At 42.3% G+C, this 13,998-nt stretch overlaps 1 protein-coding gene across 5 annotated transcripts; it reads right to left on the bottom strand.

The window, feature by feature from the left end:
- Positions 1 to 5,077: 5,077 nt before the first annotated feature.
- RBM43 (RNA binding motif protein 43) lies at positions 5,078 to 13,604 on the bottom strand. Of its 5 annotated transcripts, none has more exons than XM_059704510.1 (5): positions 13,204 to 13,591; positions 11,311 to 11,474; positions 9,408 to 9,618; positions 8,207 to 8,295; positions 5,078 to 7,412 (listed from the first exon to the last, which is right to left on the bottom strand). In XM_059704510.1, exons 1-5 carry the CDS (start codon positions 13,208 to 13,210, stop codon positions 6,636 to 6,638), a joined length of 1,248 nt encoding a protein of 415 aa, XP_059560493.1. In that variant the 5' UTR covers positions 13,211 to 13,591; the 3' UTR covers positions 5,078 to 6,635. The 5 variants fall into 5 exon arrangements, with proteins under 5 accessions (XP_059560493.1, XP_059560496.1, XP_059560497.1 ...); XM_059704513.1 differs by having other exon boundaries at positions 11,278 to 11,474; positions 13,204 to 13,580; XM_059704514.1 differs by having other exon boundaries at positions 11,318 to 11,474; positions 13,204 to 13,580.
- Between the last annotated feature and the right edge of the window lie 394 nt (positions 13,605 to 13,998).

The following is a 13,998-nucleotide window of genomic DNA, read 5'->3' as shown; positions in this document are numbered from 1 at the left end:
ATTCGCCCCAAGTTGGGTGCCAGATGTTGGGGTCCAACACCAGCAGGTCCAGGAGTTCCCAAAGGTGTGGACAGAGTTGGCAAAGAAGGAATGACACAGAGACAGCCTTCAGTTGATCAGCAGCCTAGCCAGGATCTCCAGCCAAGTTCTGTGTTTATTGTCTTGTTACATCTGCATTTATACCAGTTGATTTTAATCCTATACATTCTATTCCAAAGGTTAGGGTGTTTCTTATCTCCATTCCAAGGTTACTCTATTGTTCTATTAAGCTACAAGGAAGTAACTGAAGGAGATTATCCTAAGTAAAGATTATGTAGCTTAAGCGTGATTGTTCATAGTTAAAGTGATTAATTACCCGCCTGGCACTTAGTTAATGGGTTTTATTCCCTCCCTAACTCCAGGGGAAAATCCCCACCTGGGGAAGCAACCTTTCTCGGAGAGGTGACCTTGGTTAAAACACAGCGCTAAGATGGGGAGCAAACATATTAAGAACAGTATGCCATATACACCAGGTCCCTTGAAACATATACTGTGCAGGTGTTTCTTCCCTGCAGCAACTGTGTCAAGCAGCAAGGGTAGACCAGCTTCCGACAAATGGCATACTGTTCTTAATATGTTTGCTCGCCTTCTTAGCACTATGTTTTAACCAAGGTCACCTCTTCAAGAAAGGTTGTTTCCCCAGGTGGGGATTTTTTCCCTGGAGTTAGGGATTTACAGGACAAAGGAAGGGAATAAATCCATAAAACTCCTTAACTAAGTGCCAGGTGGGTAGTTAATCACTTTAACTACAAACAATCTCACTTAAACTACATAATCTTTACTTAGAATAATCTCCTTCAGTTACTTCCTTGTAGCTTAATAGAACAATAGAGTAACCTTGGAATGGAGATAAGAAATGCCCTAACTTTTGGAATAGAATGGATAGGATTAAAATCAACTGGTATAAATACAGATGTAACAGGACAATAAAGACAGAACCTGGCTGGAGAACCTGGCTATGCTGATCAACTGAAGGCTGTCTCTGTGTCATTCATTCTTCACCGACACACCTTTGGGAACCCTTGGACCTGCTGGGGCTGGACCCCAAGATCCATGACCAATGACGGCTGACTGGGAAAGTCAGAGGAGATAGCTCTGTCCCTAAATTTCTACTTCCCTGGGCGCAGGCCCACCTGAGATTGTAGGAAGTACTGCTCTGTGAAACCCGGTCCATTCTCCTCACCTGCAGCATCCACCACCGGATCAGGGCTGGTCACAGGTCTTGATCACCTTGATGTCAGCTGACGTCAATAACAATAACGCTTGTGATTGGAGGAAGCCTGTTTGACAAGGTATAGGCAGATACGCATCCCCGTGGCTCCCTCCTTCACTGACTTTCATGTATAAAATGCCCTTCGATTTCCAGTCTCACAATTTTAGAAAAAAATAGCATCTTATACACAGAAAAATACAGTAAATGATACTAGCTTCAGAGGGGAAAAGAAACTTATTCACCTTTAAAAATTAGACACTTAAAAAACAAAATATTAGCTTAATATATGAAAAAATACTAATCTTTTATGAGCTTAAATAATTTGTACCTATCAAATAATATATGCTGTGAATAGATAAAAAAAGAGAAGATAAGCCCTAACCGGTTTGGCTCAGTGGCTAGAGCACTGGCCTGCGGACTGAAAGGTCCCAGGTTCGATTCCGCCGGTCAAGGGCATGTTCCTTGGTTGCGGGCACATCCCCAATATGGGATGTTCAGGAGGCAGCTGACCGATGTTTCTCTCTCATTGATGTTTCTAACTATCCCTCTCCCTTCCTCTCTGTAAAAAATCAATAAAATATTTAAAAAAAAAAAAAAAAGGAGAAGATAAGATTAAAGGTTGCAATGAAATTTCAGGGTAGGACAATTAACACCAGCCAGATAGTATAAGCCTCTCAAATACCACTAATCATTTTAGACACATTAACCTGATAGTGGTTCAAAGGGTGAGTTGAGAGCATGGGTGTGGGTACAGCCGAGCCAGGAAGGCCAGTTAGAATATTGCCAACTCAGGTATGAGCTAATTACATTAATGGAGTAAGTGAATGTGGAGGGGCTAGTATTCAACCCACTAATTCAGGTAAGGCATGATGTAGGCCTGATCTAATGCAGTGGCCTTGCAAATGGAGAAAAAAGAAGAAGTCCAGATCGACTTCCTGTTTTCTAGCTTGAGTACCATGTTGGTGCCAGCTCTGAGATTAGACATTCCAAGCAGAGGGAGCCTTCTTGGGGTGTTGGTATTACCAAGTCCTCCAACTAATAACTACTGTTTTTGTTCACCTATTCCCTTAACATATTTCTAAAACTCACAATAGCGCTGTGAAATAGGTTACAGCTGAGGCCAGAGGGTTGAGGAACTTCCCCAGAATCATTCCGTTTGGAAGAGGAGAAAGATTAGAGAGGTGGGGTCAGTGGAGACCATGGAAGAGAGCCCACTGGAGTGAAAGGGTTATCTTCCTTGGCCGGTATTCATACCAGAAATGGCTCAAGAGTAATAAAATCCAGGCAGGAAAATGAAGTTCCTTAAATTACTAATTTTTTTTGAAACTTTTTACAAGGAGAAATTCACAGAGCAAATTAGACATTTCCTCACACTTGTGTGAGTCTCCTATTGAGAAACTGAGGAATCCTGTCCATCAAACAAAAATTGTAAAAACTAAGCTGTCAAAATTCAGCCATCCTGCCCTAGCTGGTTTGGCTCAGCGTCAGCCTGTGGACTGAAGGGTCCTGGGTTTGATTCCAGTCAAGGGCACATGCTGGGTTGTGGGCTCGATCCCTAGTGTGGAGCATTCAAGAGGCAGCCTACCAATGATTCTGTCTCATCATTGATGTTTTTATCTCTCTCTCTCCCACTCCCTTCCTCCCTGAAATCAATAAAAATATATTTTTAAAAATTCAGCCATCCCTAAAGTTGGCACTCATCTATCTACCAAACCAAGTGCTGCATTGCCCTCCCTTTCTCTCAGCCTCTGGGAAGCTTCTCCTGAACCTTGTTAAAGAAAATAACTCAAAACACAGAAATAAGGCAAAAGGTAATTATGTAGACCTTTTAATGCCATGCTAGACATGCTCTAATAACCCCCTGGTGGGTCATCGCTTTGGGGGAATGTAACTTGGTTTCACTTAATATCACCATTGATTAGGGCAAGGACGTTTTACAACTCCGTAAGGTCAGAAACTTAACTCCTAAGAAAGACCAATAAAGTGTGAATATTTTCCTTTCTGTTTAGCAGCAAAAATAATCCCCCAAATCACAATTTTATAGCGTTATAGGATATTGACCAGTTCTGTTGCCAGGTTAGCAATCTTTACTAACATGCTTTTCTCCAGTCATCTTTTAAATTCCATTTCTTGTGTTCTTTTTGAACTAGTTTTGTCATTCTGCTAGTTTACTCCGCAATAATAAGGTAAAGAAAACTTGAACATATACTCACTATCTTTTTGTATGAGAATTATGCCAATAAATTGGAAATGACCAGGTAAGAATTACACACATACACACACCCCACGCCAAGTACTTCTACAGCCAGCACTGCTGAAATGGCTTGTTTGCCTGCCTTCTCTGCTAGACTTCTAAGGAGTCAGTGAATAGTTCTATCGTATGTCCCGCTGCTGTCTTCCGAACACAGCAAAATAGTGTCCCAGAGTATGAGATCAACAAAAATTTCTGAATGAGTTTCTTACCCAAATGCCTAAGTGCCCTTTCTCCCACTCTTCTCCTTTGTAGATCATGATCTCAAACTCCTGCATCCCTTTAAACATTGATAATGGCTCTCTTCACTACCTGCAGCCTCTGTGAAGTATCAGCTTGTTATCTAATTAAATGATAGGTTTTTCTCTCAATGGCAGACATACAACAGGGTTTAGGCTTGACAACAAGATGTAATTCACATCATTTGCCTGGGCACCAGTAACATTCAAAAATAAATTTTAATAAAAATCAGCACTTCCACTTTGGAGGTAAAAAAGTGTTTTTAAGGATAGAAATTGGCTACACAGCTAGCATATTATAAAAAGAGTGCTGTTAAATAAACTCTGAAATGGACAGCCATATATAAAAAACACCTGAGATATATCATCTTCTCAAGCAGAAGACGCCATACCAGTTCCTTTAAGTCCAATGAGTATTTAATTTATATCAGATCATGGAATGAGATTCACTATTCTGATCCAGTTCTTTGTAGAAAGACTATTCTGTTGGTATTCAATATCTGGTAATCATGAGAGCCTTGTAGGTATCAAATATAACTCTGCCAGTTATTAATTTATTGAGTCAGCTTTAAATTCATCTTACGTGCAGACCTTTTAAAAATAGATCTGGTCCCTTGATTTTTCTTTCTGACAGGATGTTACGTTTTGTCAGCAGAGGGCGCCAGAGAGACATTGCAAAAGAAAGGACTGTTTCAGTGTATTCAATAGGCAGGCTACCCAGAATCCAGCTCTCCCAGCACCAGCTTCCGAAGCATGCACCATCAGGCTTATGCACCATGGACAGCCTTTCCAGTGTTCAGCCCCTAGCACAAAAGGTCTCCCCGGCAACCCCTTTAGCCATTTTGTAATGGAGTGCCCTTGGTGAGATACTCCCTAAAGGATGGATTTTCAGTAAGATCCCCTAGTACAAGCCCTACAGCAAGGACTGGCTCTCAGAGAGGGGCTGAGGAGTTCCTCCTTGGTTGCTCTATCTAACTGCTCCTTGTATCTTTTATTCCTATGTTTTTTAGTTCTCTTTATTTCTTGCTAGTCAATCCCTCATTAGTTTAATGCCCTATTATAGTCAGCAACTCTTTACATTACACTTTCCCTATTCAAATTATTGTGTGCCTTCTTTCTCCTGATTGGACCCAAACTGAGACAAACTTCTTGAAGATACTTTATTGGGCACTCAATATAAATAGCAAATTTCCTGAGGTGTTTACTCAGACAGAAATGAAATGTTGTGTTTAAAGAATTAGGAATTACTTACATATTTGGGATTTAGATAGCTGAGAAAAATGAAAGCATATGAAGGTTTTTCTTCATTTGTTCTGATATAAACAACTCCAATCGTCATAAGCATGATTGTTTATTAGAGCTATGTGAGATATAAACATTTTATTATCCCAAGAGGGTCTCTGCAGTGGCCCAGCCACTTAAAACTGGCTTAACCCAAAGTTAAATGCAGGGTAGTCATACAACTCAATGACTTATGAGCCCTGGCTTCCCTTCTTCACTAGAGAACTTTCAAATCCTCTGTCATCTCTGACTTCTTAATTCTTTAAGTAGAAATGTAGGAGACTAGTTCTATAAAAGGGAGAAGCACAGTACAGTAATTAAGAGCACGAACAAGTTACATTACATCAGTAGACTTCAGTTTCCTCATCTGTGAAAAGGACATAAACACAGCACCTACATCATAGGGTTGCTCTCAGAACCAAATGAAGATATGTAAAGCCCTTAAAATTATGCCTGGCAAATAGTGTTTGTTATTCCTTTTGTATTAATGTTTCATTTGATTTATTTTCCTTTTAGTTCCATATGTGAAAACTGACTTTATTGCTCAATTACAGTTTGCTTTTAATATTACTTTGTATTGGTTTTAGTACGGCATAGTGGTTAGACAATCATATACTTTGCAAAGTGTTCCCTCTGATAGTGCCAGTACTCATGTTATTATTTTTATCACCTATGATCTAACTCCTCAAATGTTGTTGCTTTAACAGTACAATTATAAAAGGAGGAATAAAGAAAAAAGATGCTACACTATCTATATAATTATAACAGAATCAACATTTTATGTAAGCAGTTAGGCTAGATAAAAATGTTCCATGTCTAGTAGTCTTGCACCAATGGGATTTAGTTAAGTAATAATTTAACTTGCATCAGAAATACTTCCCAAGTGACTTTTGCAAGCATTATTTTCTTAAATTTTTTATTTATTGATTGACTTTGAGAGAAAGTAGCTTCTCAAGTGACTTTTGCCAACATATTTTCTTTAATTTTTTTTTATTGATTTTTTAGAGAGAAAGGAGGAGGAGATAAAGATCCATTTGTTGCTCTATCCATTCATGCATTCATTGGTTGATTCCTGTATGTACCCTGACTGGGGATCAAACCTGCTATCTTGATATATCTGGATGATGCACTAACCAACTGAGCTACCTGGCCAGGGCTTGCCAGCAGCCTTATTCTATTTAGAATAAATGCAAACTTTGTAAATGCTAATTGCCAACGGCATAATCATCATCATCTGAACTTCTCGCATTTTAGAATTAAAGCTATTTCCTTTTCTAAGAATTTGGGGTTTCAGAGAAAGTGAGATTTCTTCAAAGCTTAATGAGTTGTTGTTTTTTTTCAAAGTTTTATGCTTTAGATATTTCCTTTATAGTCATAGACTGGGTTTAATCCCAGCCCCATTCCTTGCCAGTTAGATAACCTCGGACATGTGTTTTAACCTCTCCAAATCCTAGTTCCTTCCCCTATAACATGAGGAAAGCAATGACTCTAACGAAGGATGGTCTCAAGGATTAAATGAGATAAAATGGGTAAAGCTATCATCATGCATGGCATCCTCACTGCTCAGGAAGGAAAAGCAGCAGCCATTATCATCACTATCGCTGAGATTCTATCACCTAACTGTTTGCCTTATGAATTTCATGACCTCTTTTTTAAATGAGTAAACGTCAGAAGAAGATCCTATAATATCAATGTGTGTCTTATAAAAATTAACCAGAAGTTTCTGATGGTACCTCAAACTTAGTTGTTCACATGCCAACTTAATATTTCCTCTCTCTCTCTTTTCCTTTCCTTCCAAATCAAACGTCTCTTTTCTAAGCTCAAAGTGAAGAGCATGTGAATATTTCTCAAAGTACTCTTTTACAAGTTTTTCATTGTTTGGCCGCAAACCATCTCGAGCATTTTTTATGCAAATTGTGGTGATTTCACCTTCCACTCTCTCCTGACATAGCACATGATATTTTCTCAAAGTACTTTCATAAACGCCGTTCTTTTTCAGGTACAGGAAAACATCTGTATCGAGAACAAGCGTCTCTCCACATCTGGCAGTCTCTCCGCGTCTAGCCGTCTCGGGTACTGAGGACCTGGGTGACTCCAAAGAGTTATGACTTCTCTGTAGACTCCTTCTGGGGCTCTGTCTACTCCTCTTTTCTGCCTCACTGATACAACTCCTGCTTTTTTCTAAAAGAGAACTTGCTTTAAATAGCAAAGATTCTTTGAGCTTCTTGATAGCCAGAAAGGATCCTTGAACGGAGATTCTTCCATTTTGTTTCAAAGGACTGAAGCATAAACTTGGAATTTTCTTTTTCAGGTCCCTCACCAGACTTTCCAGAGGGAACTGACCTCGAAAAACAGAGAGATCAAGAATAGCATTTACAGAGATCAAGACCTAAAATTAAAGAGAGAGAAATTAAAACAGCACTGCCTACTGGAGCAGACAGCATAAACACAATCTTTTTCTGCCGCTGTCTCTGCAACAGTTACCCTAAACCAGTCCCCAGTTCCTAACACAGCCTGGCTTCTTGCGCCATAGCGCCCATCAAAGGGATCCCACAACCCCATAGAGCCCACAATGTTCAATTTGGGATTCACAGTCCCTCGCTGCATTCCCCAAAACAGAGCTGGCTAAATATTTTTTTAGCAGCAGAATGCTTTTTTGAAACAAAGTCTTAAGTAGAACCCATAGATATGCACTGTTCTGGTCCTGCTCTGTGGATAAAGTGGTCCCCCTAGGCAGCCCCCAAGTTTCAAGTTCATCAGATGACTGCACAGAAGCCTGGGTTTCTTACCAAATAAAGTCTAAACCAATGCTTTGGATTTTACCTTTTCCTCTGATTTCTCCCTTTCCTGTATCTTCAAAGCTTCTTTTTAATGTTCATGGGTTTTTGTTTTTTCCCAAAATAAGTTTTTAGGTCGATACCCGACATCATCCATGAGAGCATAAAAGCTCACTTTCACTTTAAAAGCATCTCATGGGACATATAGAAACATAAAAACAGACCAAGCAGTAATCAAAACATTTTAAGATACAGGGTTGGCCTTTAACACTGACTCAGGTTAAGGAGTTTGGATTTTCTTTCCAAATCATGGGATAACAGTGCCTTGTGTCTCCTACGTAGGGAACACTTTGCAGAAAAAAACAGGATCCAAGACTAACAGCAGGCCTTCAGCGTCACACCTTACCTTTTCACTAAAATGAGAGACTGCGAGTTGAATGGGTCCAACCTTCTCTGCTAGATAGTGTTTCTTTTTTCTGATGACGTTCTCTGCAACTAAGTGGAAACAAGTGCCATCAGAAGTGTTTGTGCCTTGATACACTAATAATTATTTTAATTAATAATAATGGAGCTCTAGCTGGTTTGGCTCAGTGGATAGAGCATCGGTCTGGGGACTGAAGGGTCCCGGGTTCAATTCCAGTCAAGGGCACATGCCCGGGTTGCAGGCTTGATCCTCATTAGGGGGTGTGCAGGGGGCAGCTGATCAATGACTCTCTCATTGTTGATGTTTCTCTCTCTCTCTCCCTCTCCTTTCCTCTCTGAAATCAATAAAAAAATATTTTTAAATAATAATAATAGATTAGTTAGAATGCCTGAGATTTTTTTCTATATTTTTCCTCTAAATTCAACTTTTAAATAGTTTTTTCCCTTGTACTTTTAATACATTAAAATTCATTTGTGTAAATATGATCCTAATCAGACTTTAAAAAACACACATAGTTATATATGACTAGAAAATAAACACCTAAAAGTTAGTCTCCTACTCTGTTAATTATGGCCACAGGAAACTTCACCTTCTCAAATCCAGGATACCACCCTGTCTGCTTTTCCTCTTATTCACTGGCTGACCTGCTCAGTCTCCTCTGCTAATTCTCCTTTTCTTCCCATTTTCTAGATGTTGGCATGCTTATATCTCAGGCCTCAAAACTCTTTGCTAACCTACACCCACCTCCTGGGTGATCCATGGCTTTTGATATTATCACTACATGTACCACTTTCTAATTTTTTTCTCCGAGAACATACTCAGAGAGAGGAAGGGACAGGGAGAGGGAGAAACATCAATGAGGGAGCAAAACATTGGTCTGCTGCATCCTGCATGCCCCTATGGGGGATCGAGCCTGCAACCCAGGCATGTGCCCTGACTGCAAACTGAACCAGAAATCTTTCAGTGCCAGAGACAATGCCCAACCAACTGAGCCACACCAGCCACGGCAATTTCCACATATATTCTTGCTGGTGCAATATTGTGCCACTTTTATATTCAGAATAGAATACTTTTTTTTAAAAAGCCACTTTAAACTTTACAAATCCCATGATTCATTTTAATGAAATTTTTAATTTCATTACAGAAGCATTTCTAAGATTACAGAAATTTGATTTAGAAATACCTTTTTTTTCTTTGAATGTTACATATGCAACTCCCATGGTTCTTGTTGGATATATTACATTTTCAACAACCCCGCCTTCATTCTTGATATCTTGGAAGTGTCTCTTCACTAATGTGGTCAGTAATAGATCACTAAAAAGGCCAACCGGCAGACCAGCAACTACAACCGTTCTTTCAGAAGCTTTGGATTCCTTGACATTCAAAACTGATGCCTGTAAGAGAAATAATAGGATGCTCTTTAAAATATGTAAGATTCTACTTCATATAGGCAACATCACATACCAGTAGGAGAAGCTATTTTACTCAACAAATGTACCAGTGCAGGTGATTAGATACTAAGATAGATAGATAGAATATAGGGTTCACACAAGAATTCGAGAGTTAAATGTACAAAGTGAATCCTATATATTTTTTATACATGGAAAACATTGGTTAATATTTGTCTGATTTTAGAAATGCCTAAAAATAACAGAAGTCACAAAGGAAAAGATCAAGAAAAACACATTTGAATTAAAATTAAAATTTTAATTTTAAAAATAGTCAAGCTAGCCCGAGGTGGTGTGGCCCAGTGGTTGAGCTTTGACCTATGAACCAGGAGGTTACCGTTTGATTCCTGGTCAGAGCACATGCCTGGGTTTGGGGGCTTGATTCCCAGTGGGTGCGTGCAGCAGGCAGCCAATCGATGATTCTCTCTCATCATTGATATTTCTATTTCTCCCTCTCGCTCTAAAATAAATTTTTTTTTAAAAAGCCATGCTAACCACAAAATACGTTCATTTGGAGATGGCTGTATGTTTTGATTGTAGAATCCAAAATACATAAGCCAATAAGAAACACATTCCCTACTTTTTTGTCAGAATCAGGAAAAAGTCACCATAAAAAAATAAAACCCTGGCAAAAATACTAGGGCTGCAGTGGAGTAAATCCTGCCTCCAAGCACATATGTGAGATGGAACTGAACCACTAGGCGTAGCTGCCACTGCAGAGCCCGCCACCGCACTGTGCACAGAGTGCCAGCTACAAGTAGATCCTTCCCTGGGCTCACTCTCTTTGAACTTGTTGTATTATCCAGTTAAGGGGCTTCTATTTAAATGTCTTAATGTGTCCCCAGTCTATTTAGGGAAGTGGGCCCCTAAGCTTCCCTGCCCAGGGCTTCTAGGTGGTCCACAGCTTGACTGTACCAGAGCTCAGACATCATCCCTCCTAACTTACCCCCGGGAAGGACAGCATGTCTCACGGGCCTGAGTCATGGTTAACAGATCACAGAGATGTTGTGAGCTCTCAGTTGAAAGAACTCTGTACTCAGAGTACGACTTCACCGGGCATAGGCAAACTATTTCTGACCTCCCAGGTCAAGTTCATAGTCTAAGTACACACACAGTGTCCTGTCCATCCCAAAGGCACCTTAAAAGGGGTGGGGAGCCCTAGCTGGTTGGCTCAGTGGATAGAGCCTTGGCCTGCAGACTAAAGAGTCCCAGGTTCGATTCCGGTCAAGGGCACATGCCTGGCTTGCGGGCTCGATCCCCAGTAGGGGGTGTGCAGGAGGCAACCAATCAATGATTCTCTCATCATTGATGTTTCTATCTCTCTCCCTCCCTCTCCCTTCCTCTCTGAAATCAATAAAAACATTTTTTTAAAAGGCGGGGGGAGGGGGGTGTTGGGGATGAAAATGGCTCATGTTGAGACACATAAAACAGAGGGAGTATCTCTTGGAAAGGGAACTCATAATAACCTATTGACTGATTACTATGGAAAGTACTTTTATTTTATTTTTTTAATTCTCATCAGAGAATATGTTTTTATTGTTTTTTTAGAGAGGAAGGGAGTGAGAAAGAAATAAAAACAAACAAACAAACATCTATTAGACCTACTGGCCCAGAGCAGGGATGGAATCAGAATTGAACCTGCAACCTTTTGGTGCACAGGACGATGCTCCAACCAACTGAGCCATCCAGCCAGGGATGGGAGGTATTTAATGGCCGAAAACAGCTTCTGAACAGTAAAAATATGTAAACGTGTTCCTCCATCCTAACTGCAAGTGTTAAGATGCAAGTATCCCAAAATAGGTCTCCTAGCAGTGGGAAAAAATGACAAAAGAGATTTGTCAGATGTTCAGGGAATTTTACTTCACAGGAGATTTGTCTTCATTACTATCCATCTGGCTGTAAGAGTCCACACCGACTTCAATGGGTAAATGACTAGTGAATTAACTTCCCTTTTGCTCTTCGTCAATGTCAAAGAAAAACTTTCCATCAATTTAAACTCAGAAAACCTCACCTCACTTCTGCCCTCCTCAACACTAATACCACACCGTGTATTTCTTTATTCAGGGGTCTACATTTAACTTCTCTTTGAAATCAAAGGAACTTCTCCCTGATAGGTACTAATCTCTTCTATCCCCATAAGGAAAAGAGGTGTCTTTGGAGAGAGCCCTTTCAAGAGTTACCTCAGAGATACAGGATTTTGAAACAAAAGCAGCATCTTAGCCAAGACGTATTAAGGTGATGGCATTTTCCCTGTATCAGTGATATATTTTAAGAGATTTCTGACCATCGTGTCAGAAACCAAAAAGATATAAAGAAAAATCGAGTTTATTTTTGTAAGTCGTTGGGGGAAAATAATTAGATCCGTTCACGGCATCTGTTTATATTTCTTTTCTTAAAACCAGTTGTTGCCCTGACCGGTTTGGCTCAGTGGATAGAGCGTTGGCCTGTGGACTGTAGGGCCCTGGGTTCGGTTCCAGTCAAGGGCATGTACCTTGGTTGCTGGCACATCCCCAGTGGGGGGTGTGCAGGAGGCAGCTGAGGGATGTTTCTAACTCTTTATCCCTCTCCCTTCCTCTCTGTATAAAAACAAAATATATGGGGGTTTTTTAAATAAATAAATAAAAAATATATATTTTTTAAAAAAACAGTTGTTTCTTGTCACTGCAGTAAAGAAAACCACACTGCTTGGGCACTTCCGGGACCCTGGCATTTCTAAGTGAGCATTCAGGGCCCTGTTACTGCTTTCAAATGCTTGCGGGAAGGCTGACTCTTGAATTTGCTAACTGTTCTTACTAGCTAGCCCGGAGGTGAAAACACAGAGCCCTTGTCTAGAGAAGGGACTAAGCCACAAGAGAGAATTCTCACTAATGCAGACAAGATACCCATCTGGATGCCTTCCCAGCTTGCGTCCTTGGCTGGAATCCTCCTCCCTGGCCCTTTTCAAAAGGAAACCGGGGCCTCCATTTCTGGGTAACTCCCTCCGCTCTTGTTCACCAAAGCGGGGGATGGTATGGGGAACAACAGTTCAGTCCTAACACAGCCTGCGAAGCGACTCCCCGACGGAACAGCTGTGTCCCTGGAGACGGGGCACTGGGAACGGGGTGGGGGGGGGGGGGGGTGGCCGCGTTCCGCCCTTTGGAGCGGAGCCTCTAGCACAGCCCGCTGTGAATTTCAGGCGCGCAGTTCCACGCGGGCAGGTGCAGAAAGGCAGGGAGGCGTTTGCTGGCGGGGGTGCCTCCAGGGCAGTCGGCTCTCCCCCTCCACGGCCCCTGCGCCCTCGCCCGCCCCCACCAGGCTCCCTGCCCCTCTAGGGACCCTCGCCCGCCCCCACCAGGCTCCTCGTCTTTCTAGGGACCCTCGCCCGCCCCCACCAGGCTCACCCGTGCCTCTAGGGACCCTCGCCCGCCCCCACCAGGCTCCCCGCCCCTCTAGGGACCCTCGCCCGCCCCCACCAGGCCCCGCGTCCTTCTAGGGGACCGAAGCGACGGCACGGAAACAACCCTGCCCTGCAAAATCCGAAGCAAAAGCAACTTGCCATGGCGGAGCAGAGATGCGCACTCGGCCGTCGGCGGGGCCGGAACGTAGCGGGGCGCGGGCGGAAGGGCGGGCCGGCAGGCAGGTTTCGGTTTTACTTTCCCCGCTCCCCTGGAGACCGCGCGACACCAGGGCGGCCATGGGCTGGGACCCTCGGGAGTTTCACAACTTTTGAAACCACGCGGGAGGGAAGCCAGGATCCCCCGCGGGAATTCGGGGATTCCCGGGGTCAGTCCGGGGCGCGATGGAAGCTGACCATCCTTCCTACGCCTCCCCAAGCCTCTTCTCACCACAGCACCTCCGGGCCTCCTCTTCGTCATCTGTCTGCCCCCGGCCAGCCGCGGGCCCCCGCCAGGCGCGCGGGGCGCAGGAGGAAACGCGCATCCCTGCCAACAGCGGGTCCCGCATCTTGATCACGCCAAACTCGGACCCGAGCCTGGCACCTAGGAGGACCCAGGGAACCCAGTACACAGCTTCAAAGTCAAAGAGCACGAAGAAGAAAGGCCAATATGAAGAAGCTCAGTTTTACTCTTAAGAAATACAAGTAGAAATCATGAGGTCCCTTTTTTCTACGATTAGATTGGCAGAAATTTAAAAGTGTGCTAATGGCCAATGTTGGCCAGCGTTGCAAGCCTAGAGAGGTGCAAACATTTCTGAGGATTTGGGCCCCTTTCAAAATGTAAAATGCAAAAAGTAAAAATGCGCATAAACTTGGCAATTTCACTTTCAGAATTGCACTGAAGTTATAGTGCACAAGCAAAACTAAGATATCGTACAGACATTTTAGTTGTC

The sequence above is a fragment of the Myotis daubentonii genome, chromosome 7 (genome assembly GCF_963259705.1).
Source record: "Myotis daubentonii chromosome 7, mMyoDau2.1, whole genome shotgun sequence".
In the NCBI taxonomy this organism is placed as follows: Eukaryota; Metazoa; Chordata; class Mammalia; order Chiroptera; family Vespertilionidae; genus Myotis; species Myotis daubentonii.
The sequence above is the reverse complement of the archived record's forward strand: the minus strand, read 5'-3'. Positions and strand labels throughout refer to the sequence as shown.